Genomic DNA, 22639 nt, shown 5'->3' with positions numbered 1-22639 from the left:
AGATACTCAGTGAATAGTAGCTATTATTGTTGTATTTTATTTGGTTGTTTTGAAGATAAAGAAGCAACATAAATCCTTCCAGAGTTTTGAATATCAGGGAAGATTCATTCATTCAAAAAACATTTAGGCTGGGCATGGTGGCGGATGCCTGTAATCACAGAACTTTGGAAGGTTGAGGCAGGAGAATTGCTTGAGCCCAGGAGTTCAAGACCAGCCTGGGCAATATAGCCAGACCCCATCTCTAAAAAAAAAAAAAAATTAATTAGCTGGGTATGACGGCAGTGGGCCTGTAGTCCCAGCTACTTGGGAGGGTTAAGGAAAGAGAATCCCTTGAGCCCAGGAGTTGGAAGCTGCAGTGAGCTATGTTCACTATATTGCATTCCAGCCTGGCCAACAGAGCAAGACCCTGTCACAAACAAACCAACAAACTCACCAAAAATTCTTATTGAGTACCCGCTACGTGCTAGGTGCTGCTCTAGGTGCTAAGAGTACATTGGGGGCAAAATAGATACAGATATTCAAAAAATGTGCATTCCAGCTGGGACTGGGTCCTCCATACTGTGTCCAAAAGGTATGCTGGGGTCGCTGAGGAGGATAAGCTGGTTTTGGCAGCAGAAACAACATTCATGGAACAGAGAGGAAGACACATTCAAGGAATGAAACATCACCTGGCTGGAGCATGAAGTGCAAGGCAGATATGGCATAGGAGACAGACAAAGGATTGAAAGGACCTTAAGAAGTTCAGGCTGACTATGAGCATGACAGGCAACCTTTGAAGCAGGGCCATGGTATGACCATATACATTTAAAAGGTCACTCTGGGTGGAGAGGGGAGGCCTATTTGAATCATGTGGACTGGGAGATCACTAGGAAGTCACAGCAATATCAAGTAGAGAAATAATGAGCCAGGCATGGACATGGTGGTGTGTGCCTATAGTCCCAGCCACTTGGGAGGCTGAGGTGGAAGGATCCCTTAAGCCCAGGAGTTGGAGGTTGCAGGGAACCATGATCACACCACTGCACTCCAACCCGAGTGATAAAAGGAGACTCTGTCTTAAAAGAATAAAAAAGAATGATGGACTCAGCTGTCTGCAGTGTAGATGGAACAACGTGGACTATTTAGGAAACAGACTGATCCTGGCCGGGTAGCAGATTGGGCAAGAGAGAAGGGAGATCGGAGTTGAAGGACAGCTCCCCAGCTTCTGTTATAAGCAACTGGAAGGATGCTGGTTCTTTGTACTGAGATGAGAAGAAGCGGAGGAGGAACAAGTTTGGAAGTGTGGGGAAGAGGGTGGGCAGAGATGACCGGTGTGATTTCAGACATGTTGAGATCCCCTCTTCCCCACAGCAGCTTAAAACTGCGAGGTTTATTTCTCCCTCACGGGGTACGTATTCCACTGTCACCACTTAGGAACCATGGCTAACAAAGCATCCACCATTTTCTCTCTTTTTGTAATTAACATTTTGAAAATCAAGGTGGGCGCCTCAAAGTGCACCAGTCTTACGTGTACAGTTCTGTGAATTTTGACAAATGCACACACCAATGTAACCCAAACCCCAAACAACACGCAGAACATTCTCATCACCCTCCAAAAGTTCCCAGTCAACCCCCCTCCCACTAAGGCAATCTCTATTCTGGTTTCCATCCCACAGGCCCGTTTTGTCTGTTCTTGAATTTCATCGTAGAGTGTGTACTCTTGTGCCTGGCTTCTTTCACTCATCAAAATGTTCTTGAAGCGCATCCATGTTTCTGCATAAATCAGTAATTTGTCTCTTTGTATTGCTGAATAGCACTCATTGTTGATGTTTATCCATTCTCCTGTGTATGGGCATTCGAGTTGTTTCTCCTTTCAGCCTACTAACAACGCTGCTGGGAACATACTTGGTCAGCTTATTTTGCAGTAAGATACGCTGAGGTTTAACCCAAGTGTAAGTACCCAGTAAGCAGTTGTGTATGTGGGTCTGGGGCTTGAGCAAAGATACCTGAACTGGAGACACAGATCTGGGGAGCAGAGGCAACCAGGGGGTAGTTAAAACTGCAAGGTCATCTTATTTGCAACGGAGACTGCAAACGAAGAGCCAGTGTGGGATGGAAACCACCTCGACTTTCTTGAGCTATGTTCTCACACCCTCCTAACTCATCACCCCCAAGCTGGTCTGACCCAAACACTTTCCCTCCCCCACTCCCCACTCCACCAGCTCATCACCTTATCATCGTGTGTTCAGACTTCTTTGAATCCTGGCTCAGGACCCATTGAATTCATGCACTCCATTCTCCGGACTATGAGGATCCAAGTCCTGCCTGTCCCTGTTCCCAGTTTCCATCCTGGGAATTTTCCCATCCACCTGCGGGTCCCAGCACACACTCCCCATGAAGCGTGAGCACGGACCTCAAACTTCCTGATTTCTTCACTTGACTTTGCTTAGCCAGCAGATAAGGACATTTTTGGGAGTTTTTTTTGTTTTTGTTTTTTTTTCCTTGTCCTTCAAGGAGCAACAAGTGACTAATAGCCTCATCTCTAAGCCCTAGAAACTCCCTTCCCTCCTCTGAATCTGGGGCTGGCAGCCCTCTTTCCTCCCTCCCTCCCTCCCAGCTTGCTTTTATAACTTTTCCCATGGGCATGTTAATTTAACTTCTAGAATCTAGATGAGAAGTCTAATAACCCCGCTAAAAAAAAAAAAAAAAAAAGAGATCTAATAACCCCGTTGGTCTGGTCTGTACAGCATTTGTTGTCATTTTAATATTTAATTGGTTGCCAACTGTTGAAAATTCAGAGACATGAAAACCCAGATCCCCAGCTTCTTTTGAAGAAGGGGATCTGCTAACACTGGGCGGTGTTGAGCTCTTTCGCTTTCTTCTTGTTTGCCTGTCTCCTGAAAACACCTGGGTTTGTAGCCCCTATGCATTGAGCCTTCAGAGGCCAGCAGCCCTGTCCTTTGTCCTTTGAAATATCCCATTGTTCTAAGGGGACAATGCCCAGTACACACTGCATCAAAGAACGAACTTTTTTTTTTTTTTTTTTTTTTTGAAACAGTCTCGCTCTGTAGCCAGGAGCCAGGCTGGAGTGCAGTGGCGCCATCTCGGCTCACTGCAACGTCTGCCTCCTAGGTTCAAGCAATTCTCCTGCCTCAGCTTCCCAAGTAGCTGGGACTACAGGCGCTTGCCACGAGGCCCATCTAATATTTTTATTTTTTTAGTAGAGACGGGGTTTCACCATGTTGGCCAGGATGGTCTCGATCTCTTGACCTCGTGATCTGCCCGCCTCGGCCTCCTAAAGTGCTGGGATTACAGGCATGAGCCACTGCACCCGGCCAAGCAAACATTTTAAAATTGAGGCCCAAATTTAACTCTGCCTTTATCTTGCTGGGTAGGATGTGCTTTCAGAAACAGAAATACACTAATGGTTACCTTTTCATGTCGGTAATTTAGAGCCCTAGAACTCAGCGCTAAGACAGAAAGCAAATAGAGAGCATTTCTGAGCAAAAAGCCAAGCCACCTTCCAGATAGCATGAGGTGACAGTGGAGGAGCCCCGGCAGCCAGGCTCTGGGCTCCATTCCAGATGATGAATGCCTGTCCTGGCTAAAACCGCAGATTCCTCTGCCACTCCACCCCTACAAGGAACTACTACAGGCACTCCCAGCTACCCAGCAGTGGGGCAAGGACTCTAGGCTAGGGGTCCCTATAGATACTCCCTAACCTCTAAGTAGCCCTTCTAAAGCCCAGAAAGAGGATGTTCTGATCTTTATTTATCCCAAAGGGGGAGCCGATAATTATAACTATCATGATGCTAGCATCTAACATCTGGATGCATATAACGTGTGAGACATTCTGCTAAATGCATTACCTCATTCAATCCTCACATAACCTCATGAGGTAAGAAGTGCTATAATTCCCCGTTTTACAGGTAGGGAATCAGAAGCTCAGAGAGACAAAGCAACTTGCTTACAGCCATTCAGCAAGGAAGTGTGGCAGAACTGGAATTCGAATCTAGCTCTCAAGCCATCACACTTAACCATTAGGCTACATTGCACAGATGTGATGATCGGTATTCTTCCAAGACCCCACCAGCACGCTGCTCTCTATACCTGGGGCTGCCAACAGCAAACACTTGTGATTCTTTGCTTGCAGCTTATTTTCTGGTTGTAGGAGCAGGCACAGCACACAGGGCACATTGAAAGTGCTGGTGAGTGGATTTCCCTGGGAGCAGCCCTTAGCCTAAAATGGACGGGGAGCCAACAGATAACCCCTCAGCTTCCAGTCCCTTGACTGAGAAATTCTGAGGCATGCATTCCGTGCTGACTCTGAGAGTTCTCCAGCAGGGTTAAACTCTAGCTGCCCACAGCAGTAGCCTGCTCTATAATACTTACTTTCCCAGCTTCCCACCTCTTCTGGCAATGCTTCCTTATTTGGGAGGTGTTTCCAGGATCACTTCCCAAATAATGAACTTGCCCTTGAATCCTTACAGTCTGTTTCTGGGAAAACTCAAACCCTGGACATGGCTGGCTCTGGGACCTTGAAAAGTTACTGAATCCTCTCTGAGCCTTAATTTCTTCATTTGTAAAAGTAAAATGAGCATGATAATAGTACCTATCATTCCAGGATGTTGTAAGGATTAAATTACCTGAGTTAATATTTGCAAAGTGCTTAGAATAATAAATGGCATATAGTTAGCACTTTGTTAAATAAATAAATTTTAAGACTCTGAGAAATCCCATGTGAGCCATCTAAAATGGAGACTTTTCTCAAGCCCATGGTCGACTGAAAGCTCCCCAACCAAACAGAGCAAACTCTGACGTTCTGAAATATACCACGTGTGGCAACTGCACCAAGCTCACACTACCATGAAATTCTATTACCCCAATTCTAGCAGCTCGATTTTACTGTCACTCACAATTCCTCCAGATAAGAGGCTTGAAAGTAATTTCTGAGTCATTCCGGGTGCTAATTGGTTATTGCACAGGGATTACATTTCTCATGTTCAAGGTCAACTGAAATTCCTCTGTGAGCCTGAGAACAATTTTTGGTCTGTTGGAAACATTTTTTTTAATCAACAACTACAGTACGGAGCGATTATAATTCAAGCATAGACAAGTATTTGCAGGCTCTTGCTAGAAGTAAAGAGACACAATTTGTTGCATGCGGATAAAACAGTCCACTATTCCAAGCCAGTTACTGGCCCAGACAAATGCTCTGTTTGTGCAGAAAATCTTTTCCCTGGTGTTCTGAAATGTCACCCTGGCTGCCCCAGGACAGAAGAAATCATTTTGCAAAACAAAGACTTCGTTGTATACAAGAAAATACTGGCCTTGTGTTTTTCACCCATAATAGTACTTTTCTATAACACAGCAGCAAAGCAACACCACTTCATCAGCAAGTTAGGGGAAAGAGATGGAAAGTGTTCTCTGGAAGGACTGCCTTCCTGTCTTAATTTTTATCAAACAGCATCCAGTTTTTAGTTCTACTTGGAGGGAAGGTTCTTTTATCAATCCACTTGGGCTTGAGTCCAAGACTGGGGGAAAAGTCCTCTGCCACCAAGGTCACTGGAGAATGACTGACAAGCTCAAGGCCAATGTGTCTGTTCCGCTTGTTTCTAGGAAGGGAGGATCCAAGTGGGTCAGAACTATCATTGTCTTCAAGTGGGGAGGGCATGGGCTCAAGACAAGGAATTTGGGAATATCTAAGTGCTATTTCTTTTTTATTTTTATTTTTTAAAAATAATTTTACTATTATTTTTTAATAATGGAGGTGGGGTCATATGTTGCCCAGGCTGGTCTCGAACTCCTGGGCTCAAGCAATCCTCCTGCCTTGGCCTCCCACAGTGCTGGGATTATAGGTGTGAGTCACCGTGCCTGGCCCTTAAGCACTATTTCTATCAAGTTGAGGGGAAAACAAACTTGATAGAAAGTTTGTTTCTTTCAACAAACAAACAAACTCGTCCTTTATCTTGATGGGTAGGATGTGCCTTCAGAAACAGGAATACACTAATGGTTACCTTTCCATGTCTGCAATTTACATCCCTAGAACTCAACGCCTGGTGACCAAACAGAGCCAACCAACTCTGACGCACTGAAATATACCACATGTGGTCACTGGGCTCTTCGCAGGAATGCTCTTGCGATAAATGCTAAAATCCTTGGGGTAAATACTCTTAAGATAAATGCTCTTGGGATAAATGCTAAAATTACTGGGACAAATACTCTTGGGATAAATGCTAAAATCCTTGAGATAAATAAATACTCTTGAGGTAAATGCTAAAACCCTTGTCAAGGCCAGCATGGTCCTGCTTCCTCTGACCCACGCATACTTCCCCAGCCTTTCCTTGGACTCCCTTTAGTTTTCTCTACTCCGCCCATGCTGGTCTGCTTTTGGTTTTACATGGTTGCTAAATAACCGCCCACCACAGGGCTTTTGCACATGCTGTTTGCAGAATGGAATACACTCTCCCCACTTTTTACGTGGTAAAGTTCCGTGACTGTTTCCTTCCTGACATCGCCCCTGTCCTTTCAAACTACGTGACGTTTCTTTTGTACATGTTCTCAAGGTACCTGATGTCTCTTTCACAGGACTTTACATGGTCTTTATACATTTCTAAAATTTGTTTGTGTGATTATTTGACAAATAATAAAAATTCATATTTCACTTTAGCTATGCTATTACATACATTTTTGGGGGGGTTAGTAGGCCATCATTGCTTATCTAGAATTGATCATCTCCCGCCAGACTCAGTGTATTGAGTTTGTGGGAACAAAATAATGTGTTTTCCCTCAGGAAACTACTTTAAAATCACTCAATGCACATATAATGTAAGTACTGAAGCCTATGTCCCCCCAAACATTTTCTTTGTAAAGCTGGGATGTGTCCTATGCACCTGATGCTCTTATGTAGCTGAAAATGGTGTTTATTTGTCCCCAGAGAAGGAAAGGGGTTTGTCTCAGGTAGGAGCAGAGCCAGCAATGTGACTTAAGGTCACAGCCAAGGGTTTTCCACTTGATAAAACTATTATCTGGGAAGATCTACCCACGGGGTATTTCCTGAAGTCATTAGCACAATCAATTTCACTCGTTAACTACATAGCACCACTCTGCCAGTACAGCCAATCCAGATTCCATCCATTAGCAAGCCTAGCAGACTCAGCCTCCAAAACATATCACTTCTCTGTCCTGTTTTGTTTGTTTGTTTATGAGATGAAGTCTGGCTCTATTGCCCAGACTGCTGCAGTTGCACAATCTTGGCTCACTGCAGCCTCTGTCACCTGGAGCAATTCTTGTGCCTCAGCCTCCCAGGCAGCTGGGATCACAAGTATGTACCACTGTGCCTGGCTGCTTTTTTTGTATTTTTAGTAGAGATGGGCTTTAACCATACTGGTCAGACTGGTCTCGAACTTCTGACCTCAAGTGATCTGCCTGCCTCAGCCTCTCAAAGTGCTGGGATCACAGGCATGAGCCACTGCACCCGGCCCTCTGTCTACTTCTTTCATTCACCATGACTACCATTCCAGTCCAAGTTACCATCAAAATGGTGGGCAGTGAGTGAGAAACGTCTAAGTCTGAAGCAGGAATAAATTCATAAGGCAAGGGCATTTAATTGGGGTCTTGAAGGATTAATCAGAATTTTCTAGGAGATGAAATGACCTTGCAAAAGCTCAGAGTCATGAAAAGTCTTGGTAGGAACCATGCCCTAAACAGGAAAATTAGCACAGCAGCAAACTTAACTGGTTCCCATTGATGAAAGAAGGGAGATAAGAAGAAGAGAGAGAGAGATAAAAGAGAGGGAGAAAGAAAGGGGAGAAAGAATGAAAAGAGACAGAGGAAGGAGAAAGAAAGAAAGAAAGAAGAAAAAGAAGGAGAGAAAGAAAGGAAAGAAGGAGGGGGGAAAGAAGGAAGGAAAGAAGGAAGGAAGGAGAGAGAAAAAATAAGAAAAGAAAGAATGAGAGAGAAAGAAAGAGAGAAGAGAGAGGAAGGAAAGAAGGAAAAAACAAAGAGAAAAAAAGAAGAGAGAAAGAAGAGAAACCTCACCTCAAATTTCTGCCGCAGTTCTTCATTGCCCTCACTTCCTTCTGGTGGGACAGGCACATTGAAGTATTCGCCTTCCTCCTGGCTCAGTAACTTAAACCTAAAGGGAGACAAGGGGGCAGGACAAATTTCATGACTCTACTTGACATTATTTTATTGATCAGGATGTGAAAAGGAGGCTTATAAAAAGCTGTACTTCAAAAAATATATGGTGAGGGTTGTTTGGTTTGTTTTGCTTTGGTTTCGGGTATGTTGGGTGGGGGTAGTGTGCGTGGGTTTATAGCCAGGTACACTATGTATTTTTGTAACTCTTCCATGGACAGCAGAAAAAAAAATGTATATCCTGTGTATGTAGGAGGCAAAGTTCTCTCTCTCTACATACACTTACTCAGTCTTCTTCATTATATCGTTAAATTACCGTATATGTTTTTACCTATTTTTGTTCATTAAGTAGTTTCTTATTCTGAAAGAAGACTATGAAGATCCCATAATGTAAATGTTTTTGTTGTTGTTGTTTTTAGAGATAGGGTCTCTCTCTGTCACCCAGGCTGGAGTGCAAAAGTGCAATCACAGCTCACTGCAGCCTCGAACTCCTGGGTTCAAGCGATCCTCCTGCCTCAGCTTCCTGAGTAGCTGGGACTATAGGCATGTGCCACCAGGCCCACTAAATAAAAATAAATTTTTTTTGTAGTTATGGGATCTGGCTATGTTTCCCAGACTAGTCTTGAACTCCTGGCCTCAAGTGATCTTCTCACCCTATCGTCCCAAATTGCAGGGATTACAGGCATGAGCTGTCTGTCTGTAATCCCAGCTGTAAACCCCACCGCCTGGCTGTAAATACATTCTTGTCATGCTTTCTAGCATTTCTACCTGTCACCTACATAGGGTGCCACCTTGTCATCCTGGCACTCAACTGCATTTAGGTGACCATGGACTTAACTTCGTGATGCTGTTTTTTTCTGCAGAAGCTTGCCCCAAGTGTGCTGTAGTCAGCCTCTGGAGAAATGGCATCCTTTAGTGGTTAAGTGTACAAGACCTGGAGTCAAACCATGCCTGGGTGCAAATCTCATTTCATAACCCTAGACAGACTGGTTAGCCTTTCTGGGTCTCTGTTTTTCTCATCTATAAATTGGAATACAAATTCCTTTTTCACAGAATTCTTGTGAAATAGAAATGTAACGATGCATGTAAAATGATAAGCAGCATTTGCATTCAGCAAGTGTTCAATTAGTGGTATCATCATGATTATTATTCCTGTGACTAATGTCATTATTATTATTATTATTTATTTTAGGGACAGGGTCTTGCTCTGTCACCAAGGCTGGAGTGCAGTGGCACAATCATAGCTCAGTGTAGCTTTGACCACCTGCGCTCAAGCAATCTCCTGCCTCAGCTTTCAACTAGCTGAGACTAAGGGCACGTGCCACCACACCTGGCTGGTTTTTGTTTTCCTTTTTCTTTCCTTTATTTTTTTATTTATTTATTTTTTTTTTGCAGAGATGGGGTCTTGCTATGTTGCCTAGGCCAGTCTTGCACTCCTCGGCTCAAGCAATCCTCCTGCCTCAGCCTCCCAAGTAGCTGAGATGATAGGCACATGCCACCATGCCCAGCTACTACTATGATAATAACAAGCATGGGCTTCAGTTTGTTTCTTGAGCACAAATATTTTTCCAGCTAGCCAGAGGATGAAATGAGTGTGAGGAAGGAAAAGGGACATTCTAAAAGCATTTGAATCAGTGGGGAAGAAAACAGACCCCAAAATTCCTTGCTCTCAAAGATCATTCCTAACCAAAGTGTAAAATTTTCATCACAATGTTTTGTCTCCATTCACGAATCTTCTTAGGCAGCTTCCAAAAATGGGCTAGGTGATTCAAAGCAGAGAAGGCAATTTGAGTCTCTAGGCCCCACATTTAATATTCCAAATTTTCTTCCAAATTTCCACAGAAATTAGCAAAAGAAATACAAAAACAAGAGAGCATCTGTATCTTTGCTGGAAATCAGGAAGGGTGCTATCCACACAGCAGGGATTCCTACAAATGAAAGTAATAGAAAGAGAAAACAGAGCCCTGTTCGGTTAACTTTATCCGTTCAGATACTACCTTTGTGGATTTTGCTAGGTCTGTATGTCAGTGTTGAAACATCTGTTTTTTAAATAATAAATTTAATTTTAAAGGACACTTTTTATTTCTTCCTCGGAAGGAAATTCAAAATCACTTGTTACAAGTAGAAAATAATTGTTAAAAAAAAAAAAAAAAAAAAAGATAGGTGGTAGTGGTGGCTCATGCCTGTCATCCTAGCACTTTGAGAGGCTGAGGCAGGAGGATCACTTGAGACCAGGAGTCCAAGATCAGCCTGGGCAACACAGGCCCTGTTTCTACAAAAAATAAAAAAAATTTAGCCGGGTTTGGTGGCGCACACCAGTAGTCCCAGCTACTTGGGAAGCTGAGGTAGGAGAACCACTTGAATCCAGAAGTTCAAGGCTCCAGTGAGCTATTATTGTGCTATTACGCTCCAGCGTGGATGACAGAGGCCTGTCTCTCTAAAAAAGAAAGAAAAGAGAAGAAAAGAGAAAAAGGTCGGGTATGGTGGCTCACACCTGTAGTCCCAGCACTTTGGGAGACCAAGGTGGATGGATCATGAAGTCAGGAGATTGAGACCAGCACGGCCAACAAGGTGAAACCTGGCCTCTACAAAAAATCCAAAAAAATTGGCCAGGCGTGGTGGTGTGCGCCTGTAGTTTCAGCTACTCAGGAGGCTAAGGCAGGAGAATCACTTGAACCCAGGAGGCAGAGGTTGCAGTGAGCAGAGATCACGCCACTGTATTCCAGCCTGGTGACACAGCGAGATGAAAGAAAATAAAAGAAAAGTAAAGAAAAAAAAGAAAAGAAAAGAAAAGAAGAAAGATGCAAATCAATGTTATGCAAGTGCAAGTAGATGGTGTTGCTTACCAAAGGCTCTCAACCTAAAGCCTGCCTCTGTCCCTTTTTTAATGGGAGATCAGCAAAAAGCAAGTGTTAGAGGGTTAAGGGTATACCAGAGCCCTCTGAGTTTCTCTTTGCCATAATCTGAAGAATTGAAAGAACGCTGACAAAAGAATTCCTTTCTCAAGCACAATTCAATATTATTTATGCCCTGACGATGAACTAACTGGAGTATTTGGGGTCTCACACTTGGGAAAACACAGATGCTGTCATTTGTAAAAGGTGCCCCAACAGAGCCCAATAATGGCCCTGGCTGAGACCATCAGGGACTGAATGAGGGTCGCTGATTCCCATTCATAGGTAGGAGGAGAGACCTCAGTGCCTGGAGCAGCGGGCAGGGGCATGGTGCCATAGTTTGTGTTCATGGAGGCCAGTACACCACAGAGTGAGTGAAGGACATTGCCACTACTGCCTCCAAATAGGACGCCTGTGGCCCTTCAGAGAGAAACAGGAGCCCTTCTGACTTTGAGATGCACAGAACCAATGTGGGGAAGATGGGTCTCCATCTGGCACCAGGGCTGCCTGTTATGCACCTGTGTCCACTGTAGTAGCCCTGTCCTAATGTCAGGAACAGGACTCCTGATCTGACACAACAGAATTCCAAAAAATAAAAAAGACTCCTGTCTCCCTTTATCCAGGCATGAAAGCTTAGAACAAGGACACTTGTCATTTCTGTGCTCAGCCTTCTATAAGGATGAGCAAATAAAGACAATCGATGTGTGAAAAATTTAGTCATTTAAATAGAAACAATGCAGAATCGAAGTACTTCCCATGAAATAAAACTGCTGCCAAAAGAGAGAACATTCTAGAAACTACCTAATTCATATTTTCAATGAGATTCAAGAGGTTGGTGCATGTATGTAAAGGGAACAAATATGAGTGGGAAAGACTACTTTCAGAAAAAAAATATAATCACTCAATTTAAAAATCCACTGGAGACAGGGAACACAGCATGGATAATTCAGATAACAATTAGTAAATGACAAGAAAAACTTGAGAAATTTTCCTGGCAATTGGCTCAATATTTCTCATATTAGAGTAGACATGAAACAAATGCTTTACATACCGCTAAGAAAAATGCATATTAGCAAAATTAATTTACAACACGAAAAGGAGGAATATTGCAACATATATGTCAGAAAAGACATTAATATTCTTCTCTATAAAAAGTTCTTACAAGTCAATAAGAAAAAGGCAAAAGGACATAGTCGTATATAAATATAAACAAATGGCAATATGCAAATGAAAATGTTCAACATGATTAGCAATACAACACGTGTATAATCTTTGTATCATATTTTTGAAATTTATCACACTAGATGTTAGTGTTAGTAAAGTGAAAAGTTTCATACAAGATTGATAAAAATGCAAATTTATTTTTAAAATTGTAGGACATTTTGGCAAACACTTTAATAATGCATATATGCTTAAAGCCATCAATTCCAGTCTTAGAAATTTATTAGGAAATTATTAAAGCTGGTCACAAAAGTTTTGCTACAATTATGTTTATTGCAGATTAATTTTAGGTGAAAAATGCAAGCTCCCAAATAGTATCCACAGTAAGATTTCATTTTTTGTTTCACTGTCTCTCTGTCTCTCTAGGGTCAATAGCAATTATGGGCACTAGGAATGTGGATAATATACTCTAATTACTTACTTATATTTTTCTGATTGTTATTCAATTAACAATAATGACTAACACTGAATGTTATTTAGCAGACATTGGGCAGGTCACTTATATTAACTAATTTGATATTGTGACAATCCTGTGACATAATCATGACTATTATCTCCAAGTGAGGAAATACAGCACAGAGAGGCTAAATAAATTGCCCAAGGGTACACAGCTAGGAAGCAGTACAGTAGAAATTCTAGCCCGGGAAGTCTCATTCCAAAGACTTAGTTTTTTTCTTTTCTTTTCTTTCTTTTTTTTTTTCTTTTTGTAATAAGATCAAAATGTCATTATTAACAACAAAAGAAAATTTTTTTAAATTATAAAATGACACTGATTTAAGATAATAATTATCTGTTCAGAAGATGAAAAAAGAGAATGAAATAGGAAAGAAAAAGAAAACTTTAGAAACAGAAACACCATAAGAGAAAATTACAGCTGTAAACATTAAAACATTTTCCTATAGAAAAAAAGAAAAGATCTTTAGATTCAGGATTATAAATCATCCTACTATAAAGATACATGCACATTTATGTTTATTGTAGCACTATTTACAATAGCAAAAACTTGGAAGCAACCCAAGTGTCCATCAATGATAGACTGGATAAAGAAAATGTGGCCCATATACACCATGGAATACTATGCAGCCATAAAAAATGATGAGTTCGTGTCCTTTGCAGGGACCTGTGTGAAGCTGGAAACCATCATTCTCAGCAAACTAACACAGACACAGAAAACTAAACACTGCATGTTCTCACTCATAAGTCGTACAATGAGAACACATGGACACAGGGAGGAGAACATCACATACCGGGGCCTGTCAGAGAGTGGGAAGCAAGGGGAGGGAGGCATTAAGACAAATACCTAATGCATGAGGGGCTTAAAATCTAGATGACGGGTTGATAGGTGCAGCAAACCACCATGGCACATGTATACCTATGTAACAAACCTGCACATTCTGCACATGTATCCCAGAACATAAAGTAAAAAAATTTTTAAAAAGGCTGGACATGGTGGCTCATGCCTGTAATCCCAGCAATTTGGGAGGCCAAGGCAGGTGGATCACAAGGTCAGGAGTTTGGGACCAGCATGGCCAACAGAGTGAAACCCCATCTCCACTAAAAATACAGAAATTAGCTGGGCATACTGTCCCATGCCTGTAATCCCAGCTACTTCGGAGGCTGAGTCAGGAGAATTGCTTGAACCCAGGAGGCAGAGGTTGCAGTGAACTAAGTTCACACCACTGCACTCCAGCCAGAGCAACAAAGTGAGACTCCATCGCAGAAAAAAAAAAAAAAATCCAACAACGTGCCACTTGTTACACAAGACCAAAGGACTTAGAAAGATTAGATGTAAAAGAATGGAAAAGGATCTATTAAGGAAAAGGGACTGATCACTCCGCAACCAAGGAGGACACATGCAAAGGTCAGTCTGATCTCATTAATTCCTTGGCTCCCCATCTTCTTCAGAGTAGAAGACAAAGTCCTGACAAAGCCCACGGGATCTGCCAGACCTCTCCCCACATCCTCCCAGACCAAATCCTCCTCCACTCTCCCCTCATGGATCCAGCTCCAGCTACACAAGTCGCCTTACTGCTCTTCCAACTTGCCGGGTGCACTTCTGCCTTGGGGCCCTTGTGCTTTCTGTCCTCTCTGTCTAGGACAAGCTCTTCCTAGATATCCGCATGGCTCACTCCTCACCTGCTTCAGATCATTGCTATATGTTACCTTTTCAGTGAGTCCTTTCCTGAGCCCCCTATAAAATGTGAATGCCCCCATCCCCAAGATTCATTGTCCCCATTTCTTATTTCCTTTTCTCTATGGCACATATTAGCCTCAAGCATGCCATGTTTTACTGCTTATTTTTGTTCATCTAAAATTTTTCTTTATTTTTCTTCAACTAGAAAGAAAACACTATGAGACCACAGATTCTTGTCTGTTTTGTTCATTAGTGTCTCTTCAGCATAGCAGGTGCTCACTGTGTATATTCAGTGAATGAATGAATGAATGAATGAATACCAGCAACAAGGTAAAATTACAGAGAAAAAGCATTAACTTTTTATCTGCAGCAAAGATAACTTCATGTCAATATAGCAAGACTTGTGGAGTTACATGGCTAATAATATTGCCATATATAGATAAGGCAAAAACCCCTAGAAATAAAAAGAATTTTTAAAAATAATTTTGCTTGAAGAATCTTAATAAGCACTACACATTTAGCTCAAGCAAACCAAAGGATGATATGAAGGTATAAAAGATCTGGACCTTATAATACATTGGAATGAATACATGTTAGATGTATAGCCTATACTCATGGACATAAAGATGACAACCACAGATACTAGAAACTATAGGGGGAGAGGGGTGGAGAGGACAAGGGTTGAAAAACTAGCTATTGGGTACTATGCTCAGTATCTGAGTTACAGGATCATTCATACCCCAAACCTCAGAATCATACAGTATACCCAGGGAACAAATTTGTACATGTACCCCCTGAATCTAAAATAAAAGTTGAAAAAAGGTTTATTCTTTCTCCACAAAAAAGCATACCCTACAAGTAGTTAATATAGTCTTTTTCTTGAACTTTTAACAACATTAAACAAATACTAAGCTATGCTGAATGAAAAGGAAAGAAAATAGGAGGAAAGAAGAAAAGTGCACAGGCCATATTCTCTGACTTGAAAGCACTAAAACAGTAATTTAATATTAATTATAAAAAGTTAAACAAAAATCTAAATTAAAGCATGTTAGAAAAGAAACTAAAAACTCAACTGCAGATCCTCAAGAAAGCGACAAAAGCCAGAATGTTAACATATCAAAACTTAGAGGAAACATTTATTCCCTTAAATGCTTGTTCATTATTTTTGGCCAGGCATGGTGGCTCATGCCTGTAATCTCAACACTTTGGGAGGCCGAAGTCAGAGGATCATCTCAGGTCAGGAGTTAGAGACCAGCCTGGCCAATATGGTGAAACCCTCTCTACTAAAAGTACAAAAATTAGCCAGGAGTGGTGGCAGATGCTTATAATCCCAGCTACTCAAAAGGCTGAGACAGGAGAATTGCTTGAACCTGGGAGGTGGAGGCTGCAGAGATTGTGCCACTGCACTCCAGCCCGGGCAACAGAGCAAGACTCCATTCCAAAACAAAAAACAAACAAAAAAGGTATTCATTATTTTTAAAGAGCAGAGTCAGGCAAAAGAAGAAAAAATAAATTAGTCAAATATTCAACTGAAAGTCAAAAACAAACACAAAGTAAACCTACGGAAAAGGAGAAAACAAACAGAATTGATACACAAATCCCAGAGTTAATTCTTTGAAGAAAATAAATAAGTAAATAAAACAGATAAACCTCTGGAAAATCAAGGGGAAAGAAAGGAGACAGCATAAACAAACAAAATTAGAAAGAAAGAAAAGGATTTGACGACAGATACAGGGCAGGTGGCCAAGGGGCAGGCAGGAGTCCTGGGGCTGGTGCACCACACCTGGGAGCTTTCACAGCTGTGTCCGCTGTTTCTGCCACACAGTCTTAAATTACAGCACAGCAGAAGAGCTGGTGGAGCCCATCCCCTTCTAAAGGGTGAAACTGAGTCTCAGAAAGGGTGTGAGACTTACTCAAGATCACATAGTGTTCAAAGAATCCCTAGGGCAAGAATCCAAACATCTAGGATCCGGTCCATTTAGAGTCAAGACAGCAATGCAAATGTCCTGGCTGGAAATCTGAAGAGGACTTTTATCTGCAAAATCTGAAGAGGGCTTTTATTTTGTAAAAGTTCCTTTCCAACTATTATGTCATCAACTTCATGCTATCCTAAGTGGTGGATGGAGGGTAAGGGTGTTGTGATCAGTCTGAGGGGTGGCATAATACCTGCTGTGAAGGCTGCAATATGGAGAGGTGAAGTGGCTCACCTGAGGTCACAAAGCAACCATCCAGTTAGGAAAGCCAAGGTCAAATCCGAGCTGCCTACCCTCTAGCCTTCCACCTAACCCATATCAGGAGGCAGAATGGGATTTGTATATGCGTAGGCTCTGGCATCATAGAAACCTGGACCTGAACCCAGCACTGTCGCTTACGAGCTGTGTGTCCCTAACACATTGCTGAACTATTCTGATCCTTGGAAATGATGCTTTACTTAGAATACCCAGAGAATTAAATGATCATCTAAGTGTAAATGCAGTAATATTTTGGGCTTACTCCTGATACACTATCCCTATTCTTAAGCCATTTTTTTTTCTTCCCTGATCTCTGCTTTAGTGGGGTAGACAGGCAGGCACTAGCCCAGGAAGAAGGATATGGCATGTGTGGGAGTAAAACCACTTCTGCAAAAATTATGACAGTAAGACAAATCTGACATAGAAAAGTTATGATAGTGTAAGAAATCAGACCTAACTAACTCCATCTGCTTCTAATCTCCAAGCTGTCCCTGTCCATTGCTGGACTTAGGCCAAGCTAACTATGGGAAGATTTTAGTTTCAGTTCAACTTCATACTTTATTTGTATTTGCTTCTTTATTTACTTAGGTCTTGCTCTGTTGCCCAGGCTGTTGTGCAGTGGCACAATCACGGCTCATTGTAGCCTCGACCTCCTGAGCCCAAGTGATCCTCCCACCTCAGGCTCCTGAGTAGCTGGGACCACAGGTGCATGCCGCCGTGCCTGGTTAAATTTTTTATTGAGGCAGGGTCTCGCTTTGTTGCCCAGACTGGTCTCTAACTCTCGAACTGAAGCAATCCTCCCACCTTGGCACCCCCGAAGTGCTGGGATTACACGTATGAGCCACCACCTCTGGCCATTAGTTTAACTTTAAAACTAAGATAACAGCCCCTTCCAAAAACTAACCCTCTCCTTGCTTGGGGACCAAAACTGCCTTTGTAAAACTAATATATTAGCCACAAAGTGGCTAATATGTAGCTCCAGAGACACGTAGCCAGAGGTAACAAGAATCATGGCCTCCCCAATTGCTCTTATAGATAAAGCCACTATTATAGAACCTAAAGTTGGTGTTTGAGGTATTTTCCAGACACTGCATTCTGAGGGACCAGGTGGTGCCACCCAGACTGGGAACCCATACCAAGAAACTGGCTTACCTGGTCTTGTAATCCTCACCCAGGAACCAACTCAGCATGAGAAGACAGCTTTGACTGTCTGTGAGTTGATTCTCAACCCCACCCATCAGCATTTCCCATTCCGTAGTCCCTCTTCCCACCAAGCTATCCTTGAAAAGCCCTAGTCTCTGAATTTTGGAGGAGGCTGATTTGAGTAATAAACTCCCATCCTTCCGCTTGGCTGACTCTGTATTTATTAAACTCTTTCTCTGCTAAAATATTGGTGTCTCAGTGAATCAACTCTGCGCAGTGGGCAAGATGAACTCATTGGGTGATTATAGGAGAAGCCCCTCCCTTTGGGGCTTGGAAACCTTGGGAAGGAGAAAGGACAGGTGGTAGGGAAAGATAAGTTTCCCTCCTCTTCGGCTGGAACGCGGGCCAGAGACCTATCCATGCACCAGGCAACATCATCCCCGCTGCAGCAGAGGGAGCAGAAAAGAGCCCCCAGGGGAGGACTCAGGCAGGCTCCTGGCCCTCTCTGAAGGGGACTGGGGCCCAACAGTGGCCTATGAGTCGGACAAAGAGGAGGCTGCATGGAGGAACTCACAAGGGGATGCAACAGGCCAGGACCTCTGGCCCAAAGCTGATGCCCCAAGGAATGATGTCCCAAAGCTAGATGGGAACAGTCCTGCTTCAGTGGGTGCTGGTTTAGGAACGTAGGCTAAAACTAAAGTCTTAAGGCTGCCCCCACTGACAGAACAGAACCCCCTCCTTGGCCAAGACAACCTAAGAAAAACCTTAAAAACGAAATTCCTAGCTATGAGAGAAAGGAGATTGGACACATCTTGTTATACCCCCTCGCTTTTAGAGTTTATATATAACAATGAACTGATATGAATGTTAAAATAGAGATCATAAGACGGACAAAACACACTCTTTGTGGCAATAAGATACCAGATTACAAACACGATTAAGGCCAGGCCAGGCAAAGGTGAAGTCACACTGTAGGCAACCCATCTTGCTGCACAGCATCCTCGACATAAAACATTTCTTTTTTTTTTTTTCTCTTTGAGATGGAGTCTTGCTCTGGCACCCAGGCTGAAGTGCTGTGGCGCAATCTCAGCTCACTGCAACCTCTGCCTCCTAGGTCAAGCGGTTCTTCTGGTCAGCCTCCAGAGTAGCTGAGATTACAGGTGTGCACTACCACACCTGGCTAATTTTTGTATTTTTAGCAGGAACGGGATTTTGCCATGTTGGTCAGGCTGGTCTGGAACTCCTATAATTTCTTTAAAATGTTTTACAGAGTTTGGTTTTGCCGTGAACAGGGACCAGGCAGAAAAGTGAAGCTGTGAAACCAGCAAGTATCACATGCAGCATAACACAGTCCCTTCGCCTCGATCACCAGGCGCTCACAAAAGTGCACGAGAAAGTCTAAGTCCATTATAGGAAATGAAGAAGCTTTATTTTTTTCTGCACAGCTGATTAGTGCTGTGTAAAAGTGTGACTCCACACATCTGGAAATGCTTGGCCCAGAGCCTGGCATCTATTAAGAATCAATAAATGGTAGCTATTGTTATTATTATGTTCTCCCCTGTCATACTGATACCCCCTGGGGATCACGCGTTCTTTCTCTTTCACCTCTTTAAGTTTGATTTAAAATGAGAAAGAAACACCCACTCTGTGAGTGGCTGATGTAGACTCTACAAAGTCAAGTCATTTGTACGTTAAGGAAAAATATCCAAAACGTTATTGGGGGGGGTGTGGGGAGGAGAGAAAAAACAAAAAAGATGACAGTGTGACCTTTTAATGTCATGCCAGAGCATTTTCTAATTAGCTATTTCTTTCCTCACAGTAATATACTTCGTTTAATTTATTATTCACCATCAAGTCAGGCCCAGATGGTCTCCTCCCTAGTCTGCAAAGATAAATGTTAACTTTTAGAAAATTGAAGTGAAATCTTTTTTTTTTTTTTGATGGAGTCTTGCTCTGCTGCCCAGGCTGGAGTGCAGTGGTGCAATCATGGCTCACTGCAACCTCTGCCTCCTGGGTTCAAGAGATTCTCCTGCCTCAGCCTTCTGAGTAGCTAGGATTACAGGCACCCACTACCATGCATGGCTAATTTTTGTATTTTTAGTAGAGACGTGGTTTCACCATATTGGCCAGGCTGGTCTTGAACTCCTGACCTCAGGTGATCTGCCCACCTCGGCCTCCCAAAGTGTTGGGATTACAGGCGTGAGCCAACATGCCTAGCCAAAATCATTTTTTTCTTCATTCTAGTAGATAAGATAACCCCAAAGCTTGTGATTCTATTGTTCTGCTATCAGCCAGTTTTATATCTAACTGAGCAAAGTTATTTCAGCATTTCTTTTTCTACTGACTACATAAACATCAGTTTCTAAAACTTTCTGTGGAATCAGTCATTCATCTTGCTGCCTTTTTCATTAATGAGCTAAGGAAATCTTTGGCCAATGCTCATTATCTATTTTATGAGAATTATGTTTTTAACCATTTTTGAATTGTACTTTAACATAACTCTTTAGGGGTACATTCTGTAAACCCAAAATAAAATTCTAAGCCCCCAGCCATGTGAATGGACCCCTTCTCTCAGCCAAGGGCATTCCAAAGTTAACCGGAAAAACTGTTTCAGGCCATGATGAGAAGGGAGAATTGGACATGATATTTCATTATATCCCCTTCCTTTTGGAATTCAGGAAAAGCCAACCAGCATTAACATCAACACAGACCTTAAGTCTGATAAGAAACATGTACAACCTAGTCTCTCTGAAGCCTGCTACCTGGAGGCTATAGCTGCATGATAAAACCTTAGTCTTCACAACCCCTTATGTAACCCAGACGTTCCTTTCTATTGATAACAGCTCTTTCAACCAATTGCCAATCAGAAAATTGTAAAATCGACCTATGACCTGGAAGCACCCTCCCCCCATCCCAGTTCAAGTTGTCCTGCCTTTCCAGATTGAACCAATGTGAATCTTGTGTAGTTATTGATGTCTTATATCTTCCTAAAATGTATAAAAGCAAGCTGTACTCCATCCACCTTGGGCCCATGTCATCAGAACCTCCTGAGTCTATGTCATTGGCATATCCTTAACCTTGGCAAAATAAACTTTCTGATTGAGAGCTGTCTCAGATAGTTTTGGGTCACAAGTCTCAGCTCCTGTCTTCTTCACATCTTCCAACATGTTGTCACTGATTTGTTATTTGTATAATTCCTTGTTCAATGTTTATCTCCCCACCCCACCCTCTGCTATAAGCTAAGCTCCATGAAGTCATGTCTGTCTTATACCTCGATGTGTCTCTAGTGACCAGCACCTAGTGGACACTCAATATGTTTCAAGGAAAGCCTAAGAAGAAATATGGAGCCAAGACAAGGAAGTCGTAATGTGAACAATGGAAAGATGTGTGTGTGGTCCAAATGATACCTCTCTTTCTTGCTAAACCAGTTTGATTTTTATTTTCTTTCACTTGAAGCTGGAAAAGTCCTGAATGAGACAATTCAGAAATGAGACAATTTATCTGAAAGAAATAATAGCAGCCCCATTGCCACTTCTCCCAAAGTTATAGTGCCAGGTTGAGCTATTTCTTCTGACTCTTTGACTCAGTTAACTGTGAAACGGTTGCCAAGGGGGCTTACCCAGCCTCTTTATTGGTAATATTGGAGGATAATATATATAGCCACAGGAAGGGAGCAAAATAAAAACTTCAGGATGAAGGAGACATTGCAGCTGACTATGAAAACAACACCCCATTTCGTCTATGATCTGTAGCCAGCCTTGCTAAGGACTCCCAAGGAAGTGGCAGCTTCTCAGGCATAATCTGACACTGAGTTGCTCATATCTTTTGAGTGAACTGTACAAGCCACTTTAGTGTGCATGGAGCCAGTCATGAAACTGTCTTCGCAAAAATTATAACAGTGAGAAAATAATAGCAGTGAAAGAGATCTGATCTAACCAACCCCCATCTTGCCTTTAATCTCCGAACTGCCTTTACTCATTCCTGGGCTTGGGCCAAGTTAACTTCGGACAAATTTAGTGTATATTTTAAATGATAATAGCCCTTGCCCAAAACTAAGACACTTTTATAAAGCTAATGAAAGACCACCAGGTTAGGAGGATGAGAGGAGCCTGAATTCTGCTAAGGTGCAGACATAAAGGATTACCAACCATTATTCTGGAGGTCACAAGATTTGCAATTCCCCCAATTACTCCTGCAGATAACATCACTGTTGTAGAGCCTAAGATTGGCCTTTTGAGATGTCTCTTCAGGTTTATTGCATTTCTGAAAACCAGTGGCTCCACCCAGACCAGGCCACCAACCTAACTTTGAAGGAAATTTACTGTATATTTTAAATGATAACAGGCCTTCCCCAAAACTAAACTGCCTCTGTAAAACTAATGAAAGACCATTAAATTAGAAGAATGAAAGGAGCCTAAATTCTGCCAAGATACAGACACAGATTATTATTAGCCTTTATTCCAGAGGTCACAATATTTCCAACTTCCCCAATTCCTCCTGCAGATAACATCACCATTGTAGAACCTGAGATTGGCCTTTTGAGATGTCTTTTCAGGCTTTTGCCTTTCTCATTACCAGACTGCCCCACCTGGACCTGCCAACCAGTCCTGTGGCCCCACCCAGAAGTGGGCTCAGCCCAATAGGACCACTTTTCACACCCCTATTACTGCATCCCCAACCAATCAGTGGCACCCATTCTCCCAGCCACTCCACTCCTTGCCAAACTATCTTTGAAAAACCATAGCTTTCAAATTTTCAGGGAGGCTGATTTGAGTCATAGTAAAACTCTGTTCTCCCATTTAGCTGGCTCTAGGTGTGTAAAACTCTTTCCCTATTGCAATTCTCCTGTCTTGATAAATTGGTTCTGCCTGGGCAACAGGCACAAAGAAGCCATTGGGCAG

At 42.4% G+C, this 22639-nt stretch overlaps 1 protein-coding gene across 3 annotated transcripts in view; it reads right to left on the bottom strand.

Annotated features, from left to right (window-relative positions):
• The window catches only part of PRKCB (protein kinase C beta), a 383605-nt gene that overhangs the window by 99895 nt on the left and 261071 nt on the right, over positions 1–22639 (bottom strand). For all 3 annotated transcript variants that reach the window (XM_032243353.1, XM_032243352.1, XM_032243351.1), the window contains one exon: positions 8017–8113. In XM_032243353.1, coding sequence (XP_032099244.1) covers positions 8017–8113 — 97 coding nt within the window. The remainder of the gene's footprint in view (positions 1–8016; positions 8114–22639) is intronic.

The sequence above is a fragment of the Sapajus apella genome, unplaced genomic scaffold (genome assembly GCF_009761245.1).
Source record: "Sapajus apella isolate SASKATOON/1434 unplaced genomic scaffold, GSC_monkey_1.0 scaffold51, whole genome shotgun sequence".
Taxonomy (NCBI): domain Eukaryota; kingdom Metazoa; phylum Chordata; class Mammalia; order Primates; family Cebidae; genus Sapajus; species Sapajus apella.
Note: the sequence above shows the minus strand (reverse complement) of the source record. Positions and strands in the feature narration are given on the sequence as shown.